The following is a 22,517-nucleotide window of genomic DNA, read 5'->3' on the forward strand; positions in this document are numbered from 1 at the left end:
AAAACAGGATCTCGGTACCTCCTAGGAGTTCTTTTCAAAATTTCCGACGAGCAGCCCCATCTATTTGACATGAGAATATCCCCCCCCCTCGGGGTTTCCTATCGTTTTATATCAGCGGCTTTGCACATTTAAAACTTTTTCTTGCAAAAAAACATAGTCGCTGAGGTCAATTCTAGAGTTTTATTTCGTTCATTAATAAGCTTCTGAAAGCCTTTAGCAAGAAAAAAGTCAGTAAAAGGTGACAGACAGCAGAATTTAATTCCACGACACATGGAAGTCTAATAATGGAATAGTAACTCAACTAAGTAATTTAGTAAGTTTAACTTATCAAATAGAGAAATTTGCAATATTATCTAGCCCGCAATTGTGGCAATATACAGGGCAATATTTAATTTATGTTACGGTAGTTTGTTTTATTCCTCGTGATTGGAGATTTTAAAATTGCCCACGAGTTTCCACACAGGACGAATCTCGGAGAATTCTTCTCTAACCACTTCCTCCTTTCCCAAAAACAGGCAAACAACGATAGCATTTGGCTTGTCCCATTCAATTTGCTAGCTTACTTAGTTTTCAACCAACATGCTGGAGGGACGACATAGCAACGCGCGCGCGAGAATGGTTCTCTGTTCACGTGATAGTCAGGCGATTGTCACGTGTTTGCAGCGCTTTTGTCATAAGCGGTGATGAGTCCTTTGATGTAAGACAGTTTAGTATGTAGCTCGAGACATCGTGCCTTCGTCTGTTGCCACAAAGGATCCTAGTAAAAAGAAATAAGTTGATGGTCAGTTCTGGAAGCTCTTTTGATTTCTTAGTCTTTGCAGCCGTTACTGGGGAGAAGCGTTGCGTGACGACGCACATAACAGATGTCACGAAGACTATTATATTGCAAGCTCCGTGAGCAAGCAACAGGAACCGAATCCTGCGCTGTGATTGGCTACCCAAGCTGGCAAGATGGCACTATCTTGCCCGTTCGGGATTACCCGCCGTGTCCCGCAAGAAAATGGTGTCCTTTTTCCATAAAATAATTGTTTATTAGCCGAGCTTGTTCCGTCAAGATGGCTAGATATTGAGCCTTTTGCGTGTTTATGGACTTCGACTTCGTCTCGGTCCATAGACACGCAAAAAGAAAAAGAACTTACTCAATATCAAGCCAGCTCACCTGACGCCTCGCATCTGCTTTCTTAGTCTCTAACTCAATCGTTAGGCTCTCCTAGTATCAAATTCGACCAATGGCAGCCCCGGTTCCATATATCAGGACCGAAAGGCACTAAAATTCGTGGAGTTCACCAATCAAAAATTCTGTATTATCAGCGCAGACAACAAATGATCGTACAGCTTGATATTAAAGCGAACCGATTGACAACCGCAGAAAAACAAAGAGCAAGAAAGTTGCTCCCATTTGAACCTTCAAATCCTCCCCGAAACCTACAAAAAAGTAGACATAAAGTATACACTTCGAGCTCTCTCCATTAAATGGGTCACTGTTTATTTATTATCCTAGCATAACATTTAGAGAGCTTTGCTCGCTACTCTGCGGAAAACCATGCTACCATAATGTGAACAACCAAGCTGTTATTCGTATTCCAAAAGTTTGGGATGCGAAGGAGACCCGACGATCTTTGGTCTGTGGTTTCTCGCTCGTTTTTTCGTCCTCCTCCTTAACTAACACAACACCTGGGACAGACCGGTAGGTTGAAGAACAAAAACCAAAAGATGTAGAGGATATTACATGGTCGCGGGGAGATACGAAATTTCTCTTGAGTGTGTTCTCAAAAGTTGTCCGAAGGCCAAACGAATGCTTCCGAACATTTTCCGACAATTTCCAAAGATTGCCGAAGAGTTCCGAAAAAGATCCGAAGATGTTTCGATCAGCATACATCAACAAATTTAAGTACAGTTCAGGGACAAACATGATATCAAAAATTATATAACACAAGTGGATAAAAATGATATCCTCACATGTGGGGGATTGCTTTTATCGATTTACTACCACTTGCACTAGGTATACCACTAAATTTTAATACAATAAACGCTGATAATGCATTAAACACCGATAAAGCATTACACACCGATAAAGCATTAGTTCGTACTACATTCTCACCTTCTTAACCTTGACATAAAGCTCTTGAATTTCTTTGTCTATGGCCTTAATAAGAGAAGAACAAAATGATGAGAGTAAAACCTAAAATGTAAGAGTCAAATACGAGGGTCTGTACGTACGGGGTTCAAAATGACAGTTGCCGGAGAATTGATCAAACTTTGAACTGTGAGCTGAGAAAAGACGCAATTTTGAATTGATAGCTGCGATCTGAGATCTGCCAAATTCACTGACAGCTGGGGAGTCGTCGAAACTATATTTCACCACAATTATTACTAATCTCGCAATCTAATTGGCTAATTTGCCGTTGTCGATAAGGGTCCAGACAACGCTGCTCGCGTCAATGTGTCAAGCTCTTGGTCACGCTCTAAAAAAACATTTTCTTTGGCGTTGATATTGTGGTAAAAAATAAATCGAATGTGGTTTAGCGTTGTCTGTACTCTTATCGACAACGATATGCGTCATCACAGTGGTCAAAATTTGTTGTGGACTCACGAGGCGTAGCCGAGAGACTCCACAACATTTTGACCACTGTGATGATGCATATTGTTGTCCATAAGAGTACAGACAACGCCAAACCATATTTGATTTGTTAAACTGACAACTGGGATTGCAGCGCCCCATCCATACGGGCGCCCTCGAACAACATACAGTAGCTACCCGTGACAGAAGGGAGGCATGTACTATACAATGACCGCCTTACTGCATTACGGTGATTACCCCAACCGACATGCAAGAATCTTCCGTCACACACTAAAATCTTGAGTGACTGTGGCTACACAAGCAAAACTCTCGATAAAGTTGTTCAAAGGAGGGGGGAGGGGGGACAAAGTAAATCACGATCCCATGGTAAGGGACCCCAACTACACAGAAACGCAAACGCAAACAGAAATACTCTTTCCTCCAGACCAGGTCCGTGCTCCCTATCTTCCCCGGAAATAAGCCAAATTCTTGAAACTATGATTTAGAAGCTGTATTTGTCTGGCAGCAGAGTCAAATGATACAGTATAATTAGTTGCATTGCGATTTTAGGCGAACATAATTTTACTTTCGCCCTACAGTACCATCATTTGGGTAGTTAGTAACATGCATAAACGGAACTTTAAATTTCGTGTGTTACAAGTCCGCTTTGTCTGAAACGACTGTGGATTACCTTACAAACGTTTCTAGACCGTCCAAAGGGACGGCTACGCGAAAGTAACGGCCCGCCCGGGCGGATCTAGCGAGGGAAGGGGTTTCGGTCGAACCCCCTAAATTGAAAAAAATTGAGACATTATAACACGCTGACTGCTGGAAATCCCATTTTCGGAGGATTCGGGAAGGATGCTCCCGGAGCCCCATTACAAGAGAACCACCTCCGAAAGTAGCGGTGGCTGTTACTTCCGGAATTCTACAGTGTACAGTGCGGCTGCGCATATAAGGGGTACCCTATGCAAGTTGGAAACAAACCACGCCCAACCAGTTGGTAATCACAAATGTCAACAAAGACAACAAAAGTGGACAAGCAAACCTGTCTTTCTGTGCTTTTTTCAGGAAACTGAAGTCGTTTGCTTTGAAGGTCTGTAAACTTTATGGAGATAGGTTCTGTTTTCTCTTTCAGACCTATGTACTCTTCATACTCCTCTTGGAAATCCTTCTTGTACAAGCAACGCTGTTCGTAACTTGTAATTGGCTTGTACTTTCTAAAAAGAAAAAAGGACACTTGGCTTCTAGTCTGTCCACAGATGGTTAGTTTTTCCTACGCGTGTTTTCTTCGAGAGCGCGAACGATGCGCATGCGCGTGAGAAAGCGTGGAGCGAGAATAGTAATCTTTCCCGACGGATACCCCCTTGAGTTCCAGCTTCTTCAATTGCCCTGCGGTTAATAATTTTGCGTGCGGTCTTGACATACTCAAGACAAAACAGAGGGTTTGTGGACAGACCAGTTGGCTTCACAAGATTTTGCTGGTTGTGGCAAAGTGAGCATAAGAATTGTTCACAAAGACTAAGGGAGTGACTGCTGAAAAGAAATGTGTGCTTGCTGTGATTTCTGTGTTTTAAAATAACCAAGCAAGAGAATGTTATCCAGTCAGGCGCGAGACTAAGCTCACGTGACTTTTCCCGCGCTTTCTTTCTTTCTTTCTTTTACGTTTTTTCTGTGCTGTGACTTCAGCGCTGTCACAAATTAAAATTCCCTGGACTGAGTGAATTTGTCCATTTTTCTCTAAATAATTATTGATCAAAAGCAGATACCGTACCTCATAAATTCAGGAGAGTCCAAACCATTTACACCGTTTAATGATTTTTCTGTCAAAGCAATGTGAAAACAAGGAATATTCAGTGTAATCTAAATGTTTAGTATTTCACCTCCATGCATCCTTTAAGACTATAGACAGACCGTCTTCACTCGCGTGACCAGCAGCCATGCAAATTTATTGCAACAAAAAAATTCTTTACACAACAAAAGAGTTCAACTCCGACAAGATCGGTTTGGAACACCAACATGGCCGCCGTTTCATTGTCTGTTGCCCTGCAAAACTTTAAAACCTCTACTTTGATTCGTTCTTGTTAATCTACACCTCTTTTGTTCTCAGGCCTAAGGGCATTGCGTTTGTTCTTTATCTATTGTTTCGTTTGGCCAATTGTAAAGAAACTTGTAAATAGAGTGGGTCGCCCCTTCAATGTTTCGGGACACTAACTTGGCTGCCGTGGCGTCACGTGAAAACACTCGACACCAAGAAATCACCAATAGTAAAAGAAAAGCTTAAGTGTGAGGCACAGAGCCAAAGTTTATTAAGATCTTAGTTTGCAATCCGTGCAAATCTTCCCCAGTCTTAACCATTTTGGTTGCCACTGGCAGCCATGCTAGGCTAACCACCACAACCTGACTTTATTTCAAACTCAACAAAACAGTATAAAGTTACTGAAAACATCGGCATTACACAAATAGCAAGGTTTGTAGATAGTGGCCTATGCTCTGAAATGAAGTAGGTGGGCTTCAGATCAGAGGGTTTATTAAAGTACCAAAATTAAAACTTGGGGTGGGTGGGAAAAGGTCAGTAGTGGCATATGCAACAAAAACAACACCCTGTGCAAGGTCACATGACCAGGCCTCAGTGGTGCAAGAGAAAAACATTTTCCCCTTATAAAAAAATGAAATAATAAACAAATAGGAATTTGGGGTAGGATGTCCCATGGAGGGGCTCTTCATCGATGATTTCCAGATCAAATTGGAATTTAGAAGTGTTGGTTTTTGTGGAGGAAGGAAAACCAGAGATCCCAGAGAAAAAACCCTTGGAGAAGGATGAGAACTAACAAAAAACTCAACCCACTTATGACGCCGGGGCCAGGATTCGAACCCGGGCCACGATGGCAGGGGGCGAGCACTCTGACCACTGCACCATCCCAGCTCCCCATCCATGCTTCACTTATTTTGTTTCACTCAGCCAGTGAAAAATCAGTATACTTCAGATCAGAGCATCGAAAGTATTTATTTTTGTACACCACAAAAAATCACTTCAAACGTTTGGACTAACATATCTGTAGCTTCAATAAGCTGTAGCATCAAAACGAAATTACACTCGAAGGGCATAAAATTCCCCTTTTCCTCCTTTCCTTGACAACTACAATTACCATTTGGTGTTTTACTACACAGAAAAAAATTCTTTTATCTACACTCACACTAAGTCATCAGATGAGTGACGTGTTTTCTCGGAATTCTACGATTACAAAACCATCATGGCTATGATCATGTGCTTTAGCAAAAAACCTGTCAAGGTTACCTGTTGTACTGGATTCCACAACTTGTCTGTCCGGTAATGAGACAGGTTCTGTACTTTCAGTTAAGCTTGTCTTTGACAATTTAGATTTATCGGCACTATTGGGACTTTTCTGGTCAGGATCTTTGATTATATTGTTGTTGTTTTTGATATGAGAAATGCGCTGTCTCTTGGAAGATCTTTCAGCTTCACTGGGACAAATTCTTTTGTTTTTTTGCTTAGTTGCCTGGAAATAAGTTAGAATGACACAAATTAGCAAGATCGTCGTCATCATCATCATCATCATCATCATCAAAGTTATCTAAGTGTTGGGGTTATTTAGCTGCTGTAGGTGGCTAATTGGGGATCGAACGAGATCTATTCTGGACACATGATTGATGAATACAAGTCATCACTGTACACCATTTGGCTACATTGTGAAGTCACTTCTCATGCTTATGTTGTCATACATGTACTTCAGAATTTACATGTACTAGGTAATTCCCTCTTCATGTAATATATCAAATGCAAGAGACCTTTTTTACCATCAGTTGAGTAAGGCATGACAGAGCTTTGTTGACAAAGTTTTGGACTTACTATTATGGTGTTGCCACGGGCAACTTTCCTTGTTTCCAATGGTAACAATGCTGTCACCTGTAATTTTGCACACTTTTCTGCCACTGACTGAGACAGAGCAGTTTTCCCTGACAACACAAGTTGAACGTTAAAACCTAGTCACCAAATTTTCATTGTGCCTTACTCAACTGATAATCATAGTATCACGTTACCAAACATCAAGAAGACAGTTGAACACAAGATGCCCACCAGAGCATTTTGAACGAATGTCAAAGTGTTTGGAAATGTAGTAGCACAGTGTTTTGAGTGTTTGATATAACTTCTAAGTAAAATCTAAAGCCAAGGAGAAAACAGAAATTAAAAAAAAAACTATGCTAGTTAAGATCAGACATCCAAACACCATCACGATTATGGATTCCTTCCTTTCAACTTGATGAATCGTCGATGAGTTAGAGGTGAATTTTGGAATCAAAACATAAATTATTTTGCAAACACAAAAGGCCTGATTCAGTTTTAATAGGAGAACTAACCTACCTCAATACTTTTAGGTGGAGATGATGACGACGACGTCACTAAAGAGCTATCATTCATTTCCGACTTCTTTTTCCTGCAACAATACAACGTACAAAATGTAACAATAACATCAAGTTAACAAGTAACACCAATCCAACAGATTGTTGAAGAAAGGGATTTGAGGCTGTGGAATAGTCTTGTGGGCACTCCTTTGCATCCCTTGCAGGATCTTCTCCCACACATAAGAAGAGGGCCCTACACGATTGGTCGCATCCTTACCAGGTCCCACGTCTTAATACTGAAATGTTTAAGAAATGTTCTGTAACTAGATGTCTCCTTGATTTTAAATAGACTGTGTAGTTACAGAAAATATCCATACCCCCACCACAGAGGGAATTTCACGTGAGATACTCCACCTTCCCGGAATTTCCATTTTCTGGACGTAAAAGATCGAAGTGAAAAACAAACTAGGCTAGTCACCAGTGCTTTTCGGTCCATGAGGTGACTTCATGTAGATTGGTAACAAGTAATGGTGGCCATGTCCACAAAACAGCATGTTCTTCGCACTTGTCAGCGTCCAAAGTGTTTTTTTTTGAAGAAACAAAATTTACTTCAAATATACATCTATACACTGTACATGTAATGCATTTCGAATCACAGTATTCATTCAAGTTACTATTTTTCAAGTGAAAGCTCCACTTAGTAGGTAACAAAGGATTTTTGAACAGCTAAGGATATCTGGAAACTAAATTGACCATTCAACACCCCTCCCCTCTGGAATCTCTTGAACCCCTCCCCCCTCCCCCCTTCAGAATTTCCCATTCCCTCCATGGTGTGGGTGTGGATATTTTCTGGAAGCACACATTGTTTTGTGAAGTTTTAGTGTTGGGACAGTTTTTAACTCTAAAAGTACTTTGTTACATGATTGTATAAGCTTTGGCTGTAATATACAGTCTGTGGTATCACTTGGGCCATAAAGGGGCTGATGCAACGTCAGTTCTCACTCCACTTATTCAATTTACAGGAGGAGGGGGAAGGAAAGTGGGCCCTTAACAGTAGCAGGTCCAGAGCGGCTTACAATGCGACAAGGGGCAAGGAGGGAGGGGGGGGGGGGGGAGGTAGTAAGGAAGGACTATTTCATGCTTCAATGAGGAAGTGAGAGAAGTTTTAGTCCCCAAGATGACATCTCTCATCCCCCATTTAGCCCCACAGGACACCAAAGGCAAAACATTAGCCTTCCTTTGATCCTCAATGCTTCATCAAAGTAATTATTATAATATAAGATATTATCTTCCCAATTAATGTGCAGCATTGAAGCACGGACATACATGTAACATTATGCTTCTAACTGGATCAACAAATTATTATTTTGTGTTATTAACGTGCATCAACAGTTACAATACTGTGTAAATGTTATTTTTCACAAACATGGAAACAAACAGTCAATAATTTGATCATTACATTGGTTCATTACCGTACATACTGTCTCAAAAGATCATTAGAAAGCCAGAAAGCTTTTAACGACACATGGTCTTCAATGTGCCCAAAACCTAGCCCAGTGTGAATTCCCCATTTTTATTGCATTTTTGGCAAAAGTTAGTTTTTTAAAAATATCTGTAGGTGGCAACATTTTGGACATGAACATTCTTAAAACATTTTGGCACGCCTGGCTGTGGCAAAGACAGGAAGACTGTACATTTAATGTTTTTGATCATGAAACATCCCACAAATGCGCAGCTTGTACAATCATTCAATTCTTTATGTTGTTCAAGTGTCAGGTACATGAACCAACAGAAGGTACACATAACATTGGTACCATGTACATTTTGCACACATGAAATGTTTTTCATTGCCCTAATACAATAAGAGGAAAAGGAGTTTTCTTGACATGTCATTTATATTCCTGCCAATTTTTTTTGCAAGTCACAGACATGAGATTTTTAGCCTAGGAGTGCAAGGATTTCCAATGACCACATGAACATGTACAAAGATGTCTGCTGATTTCCAAGGGTGTTCTAAAGATTTTCAAAGATATTTCCAACATTTTCTGATTTTAAATATCACAAAATTTTCCCTTGAAAATCACTAATTGGGGGAAGAAGGGGAGGGAGAGGGATGTATACCATAATTTACATGAAATCTCATTGGTTCAAGTTTATATACACTGTAAATGTATTTTTGGAAAATGAGTCAGTTAAGGCTGCAGTATTGAAGCTCTTATTTTTCCAGCTACATGTAGGCATGGGAAATTGGTCAGTAGGCATGACTGAGCTCTAGATAGTAGTTTTTGACCTCTGGTGTGAGCCATGCCTACGTCATGAGAGTCGGTAGCTACAGTTTTAGCATTCTCACCTGCGCACAAGTTGTTTTTCAGCTTCACTGTAGTTTGGCCATGTTTCAACCTGACAAAAACACAGCACAAACAACAACATTAATGTCACAAACATTAACAATTATTAGTACAGTCATGTGTCAAGCAAGACAAATGCCTTTTTTGCCCACACTAGTCGTATGTAGCCTCTTCTCTGGAATAAGTTTCTCCCAAAGAAAGATCCAGTGTTTACTTGGGAGAGGCAGTGTGGCTGAGTGGTTAGGGCACCGGAATTGTAATCCGGAGGTTGTGGGTTGAAGTCCCACTCTAACAACTAAGCCCGAGTTGTTTCTCGGTAGACCCTAGTTCAACTCCTTGGTCATGCTTGTAAATATAGCCAACTGGTCTGCCTCCCACCAATTGGGATTTTTAAGCCTACTACTTTGTATGTTTAGTTGATAAATTTGTTTCTTTCAGTTTAAGTGGCACATTTGTGAAGTAGCTAGGTGTAGCTAAACGCATTGACCACTATAAACAACGACATTTGAACATTAAGTTTTGAACACTTTTGTACAAATATACATGTGTACAATGCACTTACAAAATACCTGGTCATAAAATCTTCCTTTTAAATATTGAGACCTCTCTTTTTGACAAATGTTTTTTTTTTTAAAGTGTTTTCCTTTTTGGTCTATAGGATGGAATGCAGATACATGTGCATATATGTCTTATTACCTTCGTATTCAAGAAAAGAAAGAAGTTTAACAACACAACATAAAGAGTACAGTCGTGTAACTTCTAGGATTGTTCAACATTTCTTACCTGAACCTCTGAATACAAATGTTTTAACAATCTGTATTGATTATCTGTCATAACAGCAACCTGTAAGAAAAACAATTTATACCACAATTTATTTAAGTCATGCTATTGGCGTAAAAGCGATCCACAAGGGTGAAAAGGTATCAATATATTCAGTGGCATCCAATAGGCTAAATGTCAGTGTTGTGGAAAGAAATGACAACAAGTGGTGTGTCTGAAGTCCTGTATATGTACATGACTGTTGTGTTATGCTTAAAATAAGGGCAGGAAAAACCACAGTTCCAGTTGCCTGGGGCTAGTTAATTTTGCTCTCGGCAAGTGAAAATGGAAGTTTGTCGGTACGGTGGGCAAGTGAAATTAGCCTCAGTAGTCTTATTAGTGATAATTTCCAATCAAAAACAATTTTAAAACTTAAGACTGCAAGATGAGCAAAACAATATGTTGAAAGCATGGATTAATTTTAAATCCAAGTATACTTTCGCATTCGTCCTCTGATTACTATATAGGCTGCCATATTGGCTGCCATGTTGGATGCCATGCACAACAGGAGTTTGGAACTACTAATAACGCACATGGTACAACTGTATATTCAAGATGGCTACGAAAAATGCCTATTGAGCAAGTAATATATTAGTGGGGGCAACTGCAAACTGAAATGTGCAACTGTACTTGCCCACTGGGGAACTGGATTTCAATTTTTTTTTCCTACCCCAAGGCTGTGGTCTAAGAAAAATTACAAGGAGCCCAAAAGTTCCTCACCACGAAATCCTGGTTGCCCAGCACTTAAGCTTATATGAAAAGAGTAAGTTGTTCCAGTTGCCCAAAGTCAAAAGTTAGTTGCCTGTGGCACCCAGGTACTTCTAGAGCCCAGCCCTGTGCCGTGAAAATGTATATAGTCATCAGGTCCTAACATTTCTTAGTACATACTGTATCAACTAAAATCATTGATCTTACGATGTGCTAAGTTAGGTTTGTCACTGATATCAAAAAAAGTCCAAACTCCCATAAGCTTCCTGATAACCAGAGTTGATGCTGGATATGCTAACAAGTAGAGTATCCACCCAGTGCCATGGGTTTCACTCCAGTTGTATGAAACTTTTTTCCAAGTAATGTAGCTCAGATCCTGAGCTCGGCGTTGTGACCATTGGGGAAGCCAATGTGACCAAATTTTTTTCACTGGTGACTAACATTTCACCGCAAAACTTTTGCTGGTGACTAAATCTGAAAACTTAGGGGCCAGTTGGTCTCAAAGTTTTTTCCTGAAAGTTGAGCCCTGAGATCACTGATTGAATATGTTAAATGTCCGACTCAATGTCACTATTTCCCTACAATAACAGATCCCCCTTACATAAGTTGCAGGACAAAATAGTTGAAGGCACATGTACATGTAGAGTGCTACGTAGCAACCACCAGCAAGCACCAGAATAAAGATTTGTGGGATTGTTTGGTAAACTGACATGAATAATTATTAGTGATCAGGGCTGTTCTCTAGAAGCACCCGGGTGCCATGGGCGACTAACTTTTGTCTTTGGGTGACTAGGAAAACTTACTTTTTCAAATTCTGTAAGCTTACACTGTAAGTGCTGGGCTCTCAGGATTCCATGGTTAGGTGCTTTTGGGCTCCTCATAATTTGTTTTAGACCACAGCCTAGGTGATAGTGACATCTAGTTGTCTTTGGATACTACATGTACACACCGAATGCAATATAGCAGACCAATCGGTCGGCTTGAGGCAAGTTGCACGAATGCGGGACTAGATTTCACTCCCTTCTGGTGGTGTTCAGAAACACAGCAACTTGCAGGCATAGCCAAATAGACTAGAAGATGACGAGGCAAGAATTTTCTGGGGACACATTGTTAAAACAACACACCCAGGTCTTACCAGCCTCACTTTCATGTAACTCGTCCCAAGCCAACTGAATGGTCCACCATATTTGCATTCAGTGTATGAACTGAACACATTCACACTTTAGAGACATCTTGCAGTCACTTGTGGGACTGTTACTGAGGAAACAACAAATGACGAGAAGTCATTGCCCCTAGTACCAGGTCCCACAAGGGACTGTGAGATGAGACTTGTTTCTAAAGTGGCTAAATCAATGAACATTATATTACATTAAACATGTAGAGTAGTAAAAGCTGAAAAACATGGATAAATTCTACACCATACACTGACTATACATTTACAGTGTACCTGTTGTAATATTGATGTCAATGAATTCCGGTCCTTTAAACTTACTCCATCTGTAAAATCAGCAAAAGCAGGATTTTATGTACATGTACCATCAAACAGACTTTCTAGAAAGGTCTGGTATAAAAGTACTTAGGTACTGCCTGTACTTCTTTTCAGTTTTTCTTATAATTATATACTACATGTAGCTACAGTAACTTGACAAGAACGAGCAATGTGAAGGCTGTCTGCTGAAATATTGTCACCATCACTTGTGTTGGCATGCTGGCACTGTTGTTACATCACTGTTACGTAGCGTGATGAACATTACAGTACAGTCAAGTGTGCATAAATACACGCACCTCTTACTAACCAAGTTTTAGGTCCATACTGTGAGTTACAAACCAAGTTTTTCATTCTTGAAATTTATGGCCCACACATAAAGCACACGGACCGTGAATCAAAGGGGAAAACAAAAGGATCTGTAACTTACAGTACAGTTCAAGAAGACATGGTTAGTGCTTAAGATCATTATAAAGCTACTGTCCATGTCTGATGGGTTCAAGAAACGCTTTCTATTCACATGGAATGGTTTTAAATGACTGATGCATGCAAAAAGCAAAACAAGCCAATTTGCAATCATTGTAAGTTTTTTTTTTTTAAATTTGCTCAAACAATTACAAGAATTACAATTAAACTTACACTACAGTTACCAAAAAAAAATTTAAAAAAAACAGTCTAAGGAGTATGTATCATTCTATGCGTTACAATCTACACATTACATACAACTAACTTACAGTATGCTACATACAATAAAATAATACAAATACAGACATGCACATGCACAGAAAATAATCAATCTTTGAAATCTGGAGTCACTAGAAATCCAGTAATTCAAGAGATCTTGTAAAAAGCATGTCTTACCTTTAGTAAGCTTAGATATCAATTCTGGTTTCTTGAAAGGTTTAACTGCTAACAAATGTATCACCCTGTCCCTGTGTACACACGAAAATACAAGTCACTAAATATTCCTAGCTTACCACAGGTCCAAAGGGGCGATGCAAAAATTACAGTGACTGTCATTCAGTATCAATTAACACATGCACATGTAAATACAAGTGAAAAGCAGAAATTTCAACATCTTCTTATTAATATTTTGTTTTATACATCATTCAGCTTCAATGTCAAGTACAATAATACTGACAAAGTTCTTTTACTTGAAAAGGTACAAATATCGTATGATATTTGTACTAAGTACTACATGAATGATATTTGCACCACAGGAACTGGCCATTAAACAGGTTCACTAAGTAAAAATACATGTAATCACATAACAGACAAATCCTGATTTTAAAAAACCTTAGTTAATTTTTCTGAATTTCCTGATTACAGTGTATTTGAAACAATGTTTCTCTCCTATGGCAAAACCATTGGAAAAAATTCTGCTCACTCATTCCAGCCTCCTGATTTTTTTTACCAATTTCTATTCCCCTATTACTTTGTATACAGGAGGTTTGAAAAATCATTATTCCGCAACTGAACACTAATTTTGTAGTTCACTTAGTTTTCTTCTGACTAAACATCACATAAAACAAAGGTCAATGTCTGGTTTTTGAGTGAGACAGTTGCTGGATAAAATAAATCACGCTGGACATCCTCTGGCATTGCGCAACAGAATTGAGTGATGACAAATGACATCATCACCTCAAAAAATAAATAATCTGTTACGAGTCATTTTGTCTAAGTTTTGATGCCCTCCGTGACCTATGGGCTTGCAAAATTATTAGAACTTATACATGGACAGGAATAGTTAAGTGTAAGAGAAGAAAAGAAAAGAAGAAAGGGGAGGAGAGAAGAGGAAAGAAGACGGGAGGGGAGGGTAGATGAAGGGAGGGTGGGAAGGGATAAGAGGGGAGGGGAGGGGATGACAGCAGAAGGGAATCTGAGTGGGGAGGAGTGCATACAGGAGGAGTGGGGAGTGTAGGAGTGGGGAGGAAAGGGAAGGGGAGGACAGGACAGAAAAGGTGAGGGGAGGAGAGATGTACCTGAGAGTTTTGCTTGGTCCACTGGAAACCTTGGCCCTTGAACCAGATCTAATTTGAGCCAATACACTGTCATGCTTTTTGAAAATTTTTTTACTTCCTGAAAAACAAGAAAAAACACTTACATGTACCAATGAATTAATTTTATGGGAAAAATACCAAATTGAATTAAAATCTCTGTGATATTGACAAATTTAGCATGAGTATACCTTTCTTAGGGGCTGTATTTAACACTTTTGTGCTGAAAATTAAAGAAAATTTGTTAGTGTTCTACATGTATATGTATGTAAGAGCCATATCTCAGGTCAATGAAACAAAAGTGACAGTGACTTGACCCAGCAAATAAAATAGCAAATTTTATGTTTTATTTAAAAAGTTGCTTGAAATGGCAACATGCTTTTTTCAGTAAAAGCAATGATTGTTGTGTTGCTTTTAATGATGCACCAAGCTTTTATCTAGCATGTACTGTAGGTAAAAAAGTTTCATCCTACCGCACCATTTGGAAGCGCTATTTCTGATAGTATCATTTTATTTGAAACAGGCCACAGGACATATTTTTGTATTAAATGGATGAAATAAAACAAAATGGTAGGTAGCAATACTAATACTTTTAACGATACTTTAAATTATCTTCTAGGCTGAATGATGATTCAGTACAAAAAATTAGAAATTTCACAGTGTTGTGTGTAGTCTTTTCCACAGTGTACATGTACATGTAGTGTTGCTAAAATTCTGTGCCTGTTGAAAGTCCTCTATCTTTATTTATAAGCTAATTTCTTGAAACACAAATCATTTTAGTCAGGGTTGAATGAACCAAAACAAAATGTATAAATTATGTATGTAATGATTAAACGACTGCAACATTCAGCCAGCAAGAAAGAATTAGAAATTAGAAACCTTAGGAATTAGAAACCTTTAAATACCAGACTTTTATACCTACTTGTAAGGATATCTTAAGAAAATGCCATTAACTTCCTTTCACAAAGTAACAAAAGCATTCAAAAATAATCAAGCTCGTACATACTAAATGCATTTACTTAAATGTGCTCTAAGGCGATTCAAAATGCGGTCTAACACAGCAAAACCTGCATAGGGTAATACACACACATTTTTAACACACTATTAAATAAATGCAAATTTTAGCTTCCCTTACATGTATGTCTGAACAGTGCTGTATATATAAGGCAAGATCTCCCTCCTTGTTTTAATTGTTACTTTTAGTTCCAGTTTCATTCATGAGCAAAAAGGTATTAACTTTTACACACAAAATCTTTCTTTATTGATCTTTTCTCATGACCCCCAGACACAGAGCTGGAAAAGTGTTGAACCTTGCAATCCTAGTTTCTTAGTTTAGTGAAATTTAATAAGCCCTTTCCTAGTTGCTATGGCACATACATGTAGCAACCAATTTTAGGGCTAATATGGATGTGTGGCTTATCATTCTGGGCTACATGTATTTCACATGAAAACTGGGAGAAAGTCTGTAACCAGAAATGGTGCCCTTGTTTGAGTCAGAGACGTTCAAAGACTGGTATGGCGGGGAATCTGCGTCTACTCTAACTGGGCCACTTGGAAAAGAGAACAGTACTTGAAAACAACTTAGGATAGCAATCTTTTTCTCAAATAAACCAATAACATTGAAGAATACGAAATTAACAATAGATCTTAACAAAATTGAAATTGTTTTGATCCTAATCTTTGTACGCTTTTCAGCAGTTTTGGTTTAGTTGTCGCAAAATGAGTTTTCAAGCTAAATTTATCGAGTGAGATTTACAATTATAATGATAATTTGCTGCCAAGGATTGAATCTCTAAGAGATTAAATATAACACAGAGGAGTCAATAGTGTTAAATAATGTTTTCACATCAAACAGACCATTACTTGCCGTCACAAGAAGCTACCAGTCCTTTGTTCTCAGTTTCCATTTTGATTGGTTAGTTTTCTTCCGTGTGGCCTGGTTCAAGTGGTTGCACTGTAAGATTACCTTACTTTACTTCTACCATACCTAACTCCCTTTCTTTCTTCCTCTGCCTCTTTCATCCTTTGTTGAGTCATCTGATAACTGTCGTCGGTAGCTTTGACATTGATTTTATGAGTGATTGTTCCAACAGTTCTGATGTCGCTGCTGCCTCCAGGCTGCTGAATACAGTCCATAACACCTTGCCGTCCACCAGACTGAATTGCGGAGCAATCCAGCTGAAACTGTGCTGTGTTGTCATCTCCTGAATCAGCTTTTCTTAGTGGTATTGATATTGACTGCAATAATAAAAAAAGTTTCCAAAGTAGATTTTATTTGTCATAGATACATGTGGATGTAAATTCTAGGTACATGTTATTGGATTACAGATTGAAAGATCCAGGTTCAGCGCTGGCTGAGGTCATTGGGTTGTGTTTTTGATAAAGACACTTTCATATTTAGCTCAGATTATTAACCAAGCAGGAGGTCTGTATGGCAGAACCTTGACCAAGGTTGTGAGTACAGACCGAATGCAGTGAGACCTGTCTGCACACATGACCAAGGTCAAGACCGACTAAGCTTGGTTAACAAGATGTTTGTGTAGTAAACAAGAAAAATTTAATTGTCTTAATGTAACTGGTTTGTACTAGCTGACATTTTGCTTGTGAATGGTGATGAGCTGAACTTAAATCTACCAAAGTTTGCTCGTCCTCTTTACTCTTTTCTTTCTCATCAGCCTTTTTAGCTCTTCCATTAATTTTAGAAGAAAATAGTCAACATTTTTGTGTTTAAGTTTGCAACTTTTTCACCGCAAAATGTAAGCAATCTAGATGGGAAAATCTAGACCATGGTCAATGTCAATTTCAGCCACTCAAATTCGTGAATTTGGTAGTTCCCAGCCCTTGTGAGACACAGTTATAATATAGCTGTATTTTCTATTATTATATTATAATAATAGAAAATACAGGGAGATTTGAATTAATTTTTAAGGGAAGAGTAAATGTACATAACTGGGAATTAACAATAAAAGTGAAATGACTGATAATGAAATGCCAACCACTGAAATTTAATGGAAAGAATTCCCTTGGCCGGAGGAAATCGAAATCAATACAAAGGCACTTTGCCTGCCTGTAGATGTGTACTATTGCCTTTCATACTGAAAAAGTGATGTCTAGGAACCGGTGTTAATAACAGTGTTCCGGCATCGTGCTGTTCCCGTCTTAATTTTGCTCAAATCATGGTAACGAGTCACACTGTAGTGACAAGCATGTTGCATGACGTTTCCCATTCTCTTTTAATTTTGTTCCTCTTAACTATAAATTTAGCTTCACACTTGCTTCTAAAAGGCACTGTTGTCTATATGCCCAGTTATGAGGGGTTTGAATTAGTACATATGCACAGTGACAACAAAATGTTTTGAGGTCTGCGTTGTTCTGCTGTTAAATTTACATGACCCTGGAAAGATTTGAAACCTCTCTAATTTACCAAATATTTTGCTAAGTACAGTTTGTTTAAGATTATTTCTCCTGCATGATGGATCAACTACATGCAAATTCTCACAATTGAACATATTACACATTGCACAGCAATAAAAACACTCTGAATACACCACATAGTAAAAAAGGTCAAATCTGCATACAAGCCAAGGGGCCCATCAGGCCAGAGCTTATCCCGGTTTCTGTAGCATGAAGCGACTAGGAGTATTTTTGCATTGTACTCCCCCCTGGATGGGATGCCAGTCCATCGCAGGGTTATCCCCAGCATTATAGGTCGCTGGTACCCATTTATACACCTGGGTGGAGAGAGACACTGTGAGAGTAAATTGTATGGCCTCATGACACAACACAATGTCCCTTGTCAAGGCTCAAACCCGGACCGCTCAATCCGGAGTCAAGCACACTAACCATGATGTCACCAAGCCTCCACACGCCATGTAGTACCAACTGAATTATGCCAAGCATCTTTGTTAATCTAGCCAAACAGAGTCTACTCTTTAATCACATTTAACAACAGCTATTGTAAAGCAACCATTTAGAGCACAGCCCCCTTACTCTGGAGTAACCAGCCGGATACTGGTGTGTGATAAGTGGTGGCACTTCACAGACATCACTTTTCAAAGTGAAAAGAACTAGTTCACACAAGCTAAGGCTCTTTACCAGGAACTGCAGTGGGGGGACTGGTAGGACTCACATCTTTGCTTGAGCTGATTTCTCAGTACTCCAGGTGACATGGATAATGTATGAATTTTACCACTTGAAAGTAGTAAAATGGCCGAACAGTGACCCTTAATTCTTGATTGTCTAGCACAGATTCTTTAGCACTACTGCCTTATAATGGTCTTGGCACTCCCTGTTTTTACAATCCTCTTGTTTACCCCAGGGGTCAACTTCAGGGGAAGACAGTTACACGCACAAAGCCACATTGCTTTGAAGGAATAGGCATCTTCTAGTCAGAATCAACAGCCATGGAGCAGGTGCAAGGTATGTACAATGGAATCTGGATTTTTCGAATCACCGTGGGAAACAGACATTGGTTTGAAAAAGGGTACAAGATAATTGTATGCTGTGAATAAAACGACAATGGGATTCCACTGTAATTTATCACCTTGTAAATATGATCTTAACCCACAATTACCACAACATGCATATCTACTGATCAGGATGACATAAAAGGTTTCAACTGTTTGGCCAGAACAAAAAATTGATCAGCTGATTGCAATTTCTGTTTAATAGTAAAAACTGTTGTTGAATATTGTTACAAATTATGATGTATTTGCCATACTCTACTTGGCATAATGCTTAACAACCTACAACTGTGTTTTTTCTGGAATCTTTCTGTTCGCCCATTTGTAAATATTGTGAACAAACTGAAATTTACACCAAACAGCCTCTCCTTTACATACACATTCAATGAAAAGCACAAAAGGGCATTTTTTTTATGACTCCAGGTTCGTGACTAAATAATATTTTCTTCAAGAACAAAGGCTGAATTTACCATTTTAAATTATATACACAATTCACGGTTTACATGTAAAATATTCCGTCTGAAATATCAGTAAAAACCAAGTTAATTCTTGTTCCAGCTTAGATATAGTTCAATCAATTGTCTCCTTTTTTTCATGCTCGTAAAGGGCGGACAAAAAGATCTCAGTACTCAGAGGCTTTCAATAGACAATAAACTATATAATTTGCGTCAAAGAGGACTTACGCTTAATATTAAGCCCTGAACAGCACACAAACTGTAAGAATCTATAAATAATCTAAGCGAAGGTTCGAACTACAAATTGATCAACACGGCGCCCGGCTGTACATACAAACTTAGCATTGCAGTCAAGTACGAGTGAATTTTTATCATGCCTGAATTAACATCTGGTGCTATGATTTATTCATTTTCAACCTGGCTCACTTTTAATTATAGTCGACGATACCAGGAACAAATAATATCTCCCCAGCTGACCATCAACGGGGAATATAAGTTTAAGACACATGAAAATTTCAACTAAAGAACGTACCCCTTGTAATCCTGAAAATTTAATACTTGGCTTCCGTCTTGACGATACCTGTGAGAGGAGAGTTAAGGTCAAACAATGAAGTGAATCGGTAAGTACTTTTCAAAGAAACACCACAGAATCATTGCCTTTCGTTCTACAGTATGTGGACACAGACACAAGTTTGCTGACTCGCGCTGTCTACAAATTACCTCAACAAGTTGATACTCTTCAAGCGCTCGTAAACAAGAATCCGTTAATTTCACGTGTACTAGAAGCTTGTTATTGCTTGACTCCGTTCGGGATATGAGGTTGTACGAAGTTTTTGGTTCTAAAACAATGGCCATCGCATTTTCTTTTCCCGAAACCTAATAAACTCCTACTCCATCCGCGAGCAACATCCGCTAAGAAAATTTCATTGCGCCTGTCTAATATATACCGCGGATCCAAACACTACGATCTTGACCTAATATGGTACACCGGAAGTATTCAGGGAATCATCGGAAGACATCGAGATGAGGCTAATACACGTGCTTCCGCCAATTGGGTTATTGAATGCTGAGAAAGCACTGGACACGAGAAAGGCGAGATTAGAACTCAGTGTCCTCACGGACATTTTTCTTTTTCAGGAATTACTGGTCTGTCCTTGAAACAATTTAGGATAATTAGGCATTGAACTGGAAGGGATTACTAGGCAGAATTTTGGATTTAGAAGTTTAAAACCTTTGCCTGACGCATCATCGATATTTGTGTCTTGAGTTCGTCAAGATTGCAAGCAAAAAGGCATTTGAAAAAGCTCGAACGCAAAGGGGTGGGGCACTGGGGAAAGTTTTTGAGCCACAAACGTGGCCGCTCTCGCATCGTAAGACGTAGCAAAAAACTTAACGTTTGTAGACGGACTAACTTGTACAAAATGAGACTAAGATTACTTGCTTTTGCTGGCCGATTGTCACAACCTTGGAATATTCTCCTTATTGTCTTCTAAATCTAGAGTTCCTTCCCAGAAGGCTACGAAAAAAACACTAAAACATCACGAATGCTTTCATATAATTTATTGAAATTAAATTCAAAAAAAAAAAAAAAAAAAACACATCAGATCAATTGCTCTGTTGTGGAAAATTCTCTGTTAATCCATTTATGAGCAAACAAACGGAAAACGATATTCATATTCACAATTTCTTTTTTTCGGCGGCTTAAACAATTTCGCTTTATTACACTATAAAAACATTTAAAGAACTGTTCTTACGTTGGAAATAAAGTTTTCTTTCAGCTGTATGGTAATTAAGCAGTGCATACAAAAACTGAGAGTTTTTTAGCTGATCTTGGTGCCGTTGGATCTGTCATGATTCGATCCCTTGTGGACAGAACAGCACTGTTGTTGGAAGTTTCAACTCCTTGCGATGAGAAACGCTTGTCCAAATGTCCAATCTCCATCCTATAAAAAATATTAGTTTAATAGATATACCTTATTCGATAGTTTAACCCGGGAAGGGGTGACACCTCTTCTGAATAGGTTAGCGATGCTCTTCGGAAAATTTTAATAAATCTCCTAAAGCTTAAGGAGACCAAACTGGGCGTGGCTCCAACTTTATTCAACTCCTAAAATATATCAATTTAAAAGGACATGACAGCGTTTTCGTTAACATTTCTTCAAGTACACCCTAAAACATTCTTTGACGGCTAAAAATAGTGGCGTTTGGCACCGAACGCCCTAAGTGAGACCAGACTCCATGATTTATATCTCTAAGCGAGACGATTAGCATCCCCGAGCTTTTCATGTGGGAGTTCCCCCACCCGGGGTTTAACATATAACACACGCGGATACTTTGAGAGTTACGTTGTATTTTTCCGAGCCAAGAAGAGATTTCTTTTTTCACTATTATACCATTTTCTAGTATTTCGCCTTATAATTTTTGAAATACTTCCTCAATCATAAATCATATGAAAATCGTACCGATCAAATAAGGTGCGTGCGAATGACAAAAACAGAATACTACTCTACCGTACAATACGGCTCATATTTTGCGCGTTCTCTTGACCTTACATAGGGAAATGGTGGACTAACAATAAATCCCATATTGGATGTTTTGACATAAAATACGCGGGGACATAACGTGCATATATGGATGGCATATTTTGCGCATTCTTTTCACCTACTATGATAAAATGAGCTAACAGTCAAAAATAATAAATGATCAAATCGAAAAAGAGTTGATCAGTGGAGTGGAATGAAACCTTTCCCTGATCGATATCTTAAGATAAGACAACCTTTCTTCCCTGGGAAAGTGTTTATCTCAGGCTCATTCTGGAAAAAGCCGTAAGTCCTGTCGTATTCTTACCTTACCGGGCTCTGTATGTGAGGCTTCAAAAAAGGTTAACTGCTTAAAAATAAGTAGAGACTGTACAAAGATCCAATCCCCTCCCTAGAATGAACGCAGCATCTGACACTTAGTATCAACGGAACTTTTAACTGAGTTTTACTGACCGCGTATCACTTGACTCCTGCGGCTCATGCATCTCTCCATGACAACCAGTTGTCATGTCTCCTTTAACCTCAGTCTCCAATTGCTTCAGCTTGGTGATCACTTCTTGTCTTTTGGCGTCCAAGTCGGTCTGCTGGTAATTTAAACGGCAAAAATGAAAACTAAACTAAAACGCTGTGTCACAAACCAGCATATACAGCTGGTGGAACCATAGGGCAATGAGAGCCGGTTAATAACAAGAAACCACTGTAAAATATCCTACAGTTTTTAAACGAGCTGGTAAAACAGTAAAACATACAGAAGCTGCCCAAAATGGTTCAAATGG

The 22,517-nt window shown here is 38.9% G+C and overlaps 1 protein-coding gene and 1 long non-coding RNA gene across 2 annotated transcripts; both read right to left on the bottom strand.

The window, feature by feature from the left end:
- Nucleotides 1-166: 166 nt before the first annotated feature.
- Nucleotides 167-20,145, bottom strand: LOC110040738 (RNA polymerase II elongation factor ELL2-like). Its single transcript, XM_020746004.2, has 15 exons — nucleotides 19,922-20,145; nucleotides 19,734-19,781; nucleotides 16,271-16,521; nucleotides 14,475-14,506; nucleotides 14,269-14,365; nucleotides 13,148-13,218; nucleotides 12,248-12,297; nucleotides 10,057-10,116; nucleotides 9,276-9,325; nucleotides 6,945-7,017; nucleotides 5,859-6,081; nucleotides 4,335-4,383; nucleotides 3,609-3,780; nucleotides 2,102-2,146; nucleotides 167-757 (listed from the first exon to the last, which is right to left on the bottom strand). The coding sequence occupies exons 1-15, from the start codon at nucleotides 20,054-20,056 to the stop codon at nucleotides 650-652; spliced, it is 1,464 nt and encodes a 487-aa protein (XP_020601663.1). The 5' UTR covers nucleotides 20,057-20,145; the 3' UTR covers nucleotides 167-649.
- On the bottom strand, nucleotides 20,061-22,443 carry LOC149107562 (uncharacterized). The gene is made up of 2 exons (XR_016208935.1): nucleotides 22,195-22,443; nucleotides 20,061-21,144 (listed from the first exon to the last, which is right to left on the bottom strand). It is a non-coding gene; the product is annotated as an uncharacterized LOC149107562 (long non-coding RNA).
- Nucleotides 22,444-22,517: the final 74 nt, after the last annotated feature.

This window comes from Orbicella faveolata, unplaced genomic scaffold (assembly GCF_042242905.1).
Source record: "Orbicella faveolata isolate gen_17 unplaced genomic scaffold, um_ofav_v1 contig_26, whole genome shotgun sequence".
Taxonomy (NCBI): domain Eukaryota; kingdom Metazoa; phylum Cnidaria; class Anthozoa; order Scleractinia; family Merulinidae; genus Orbicella; species Orbicella faveolata.

What these genes read in the sequence shown, in the direction of transcription:
- LOC110040738 (XM_020746004.2), bottom strand. Translation starts at nt 20,056, where the DNA reads ATGGCCATTGTTTTAGAACCAAAAACTTCGTACAACCTCATATCCCGA. An exon ending in AAATACAGCCCCTAAGAAAG is followed by an intron (nt 14,366 to 14,474) that starts GTATACTCATGC and finishes CTTGTTTTTCAG; the next exon opens with GAAGTAAAAAAATTTTCAAA. An exon ending in TGTGGAATCCAGTACAACAG is followed by an intron (nt 4,384 to 5,858) that starts GTAACCTTGACA and finishes TTGCTTTGACAG; the next exon opens with AAAAATCATTAAACGGTGTA.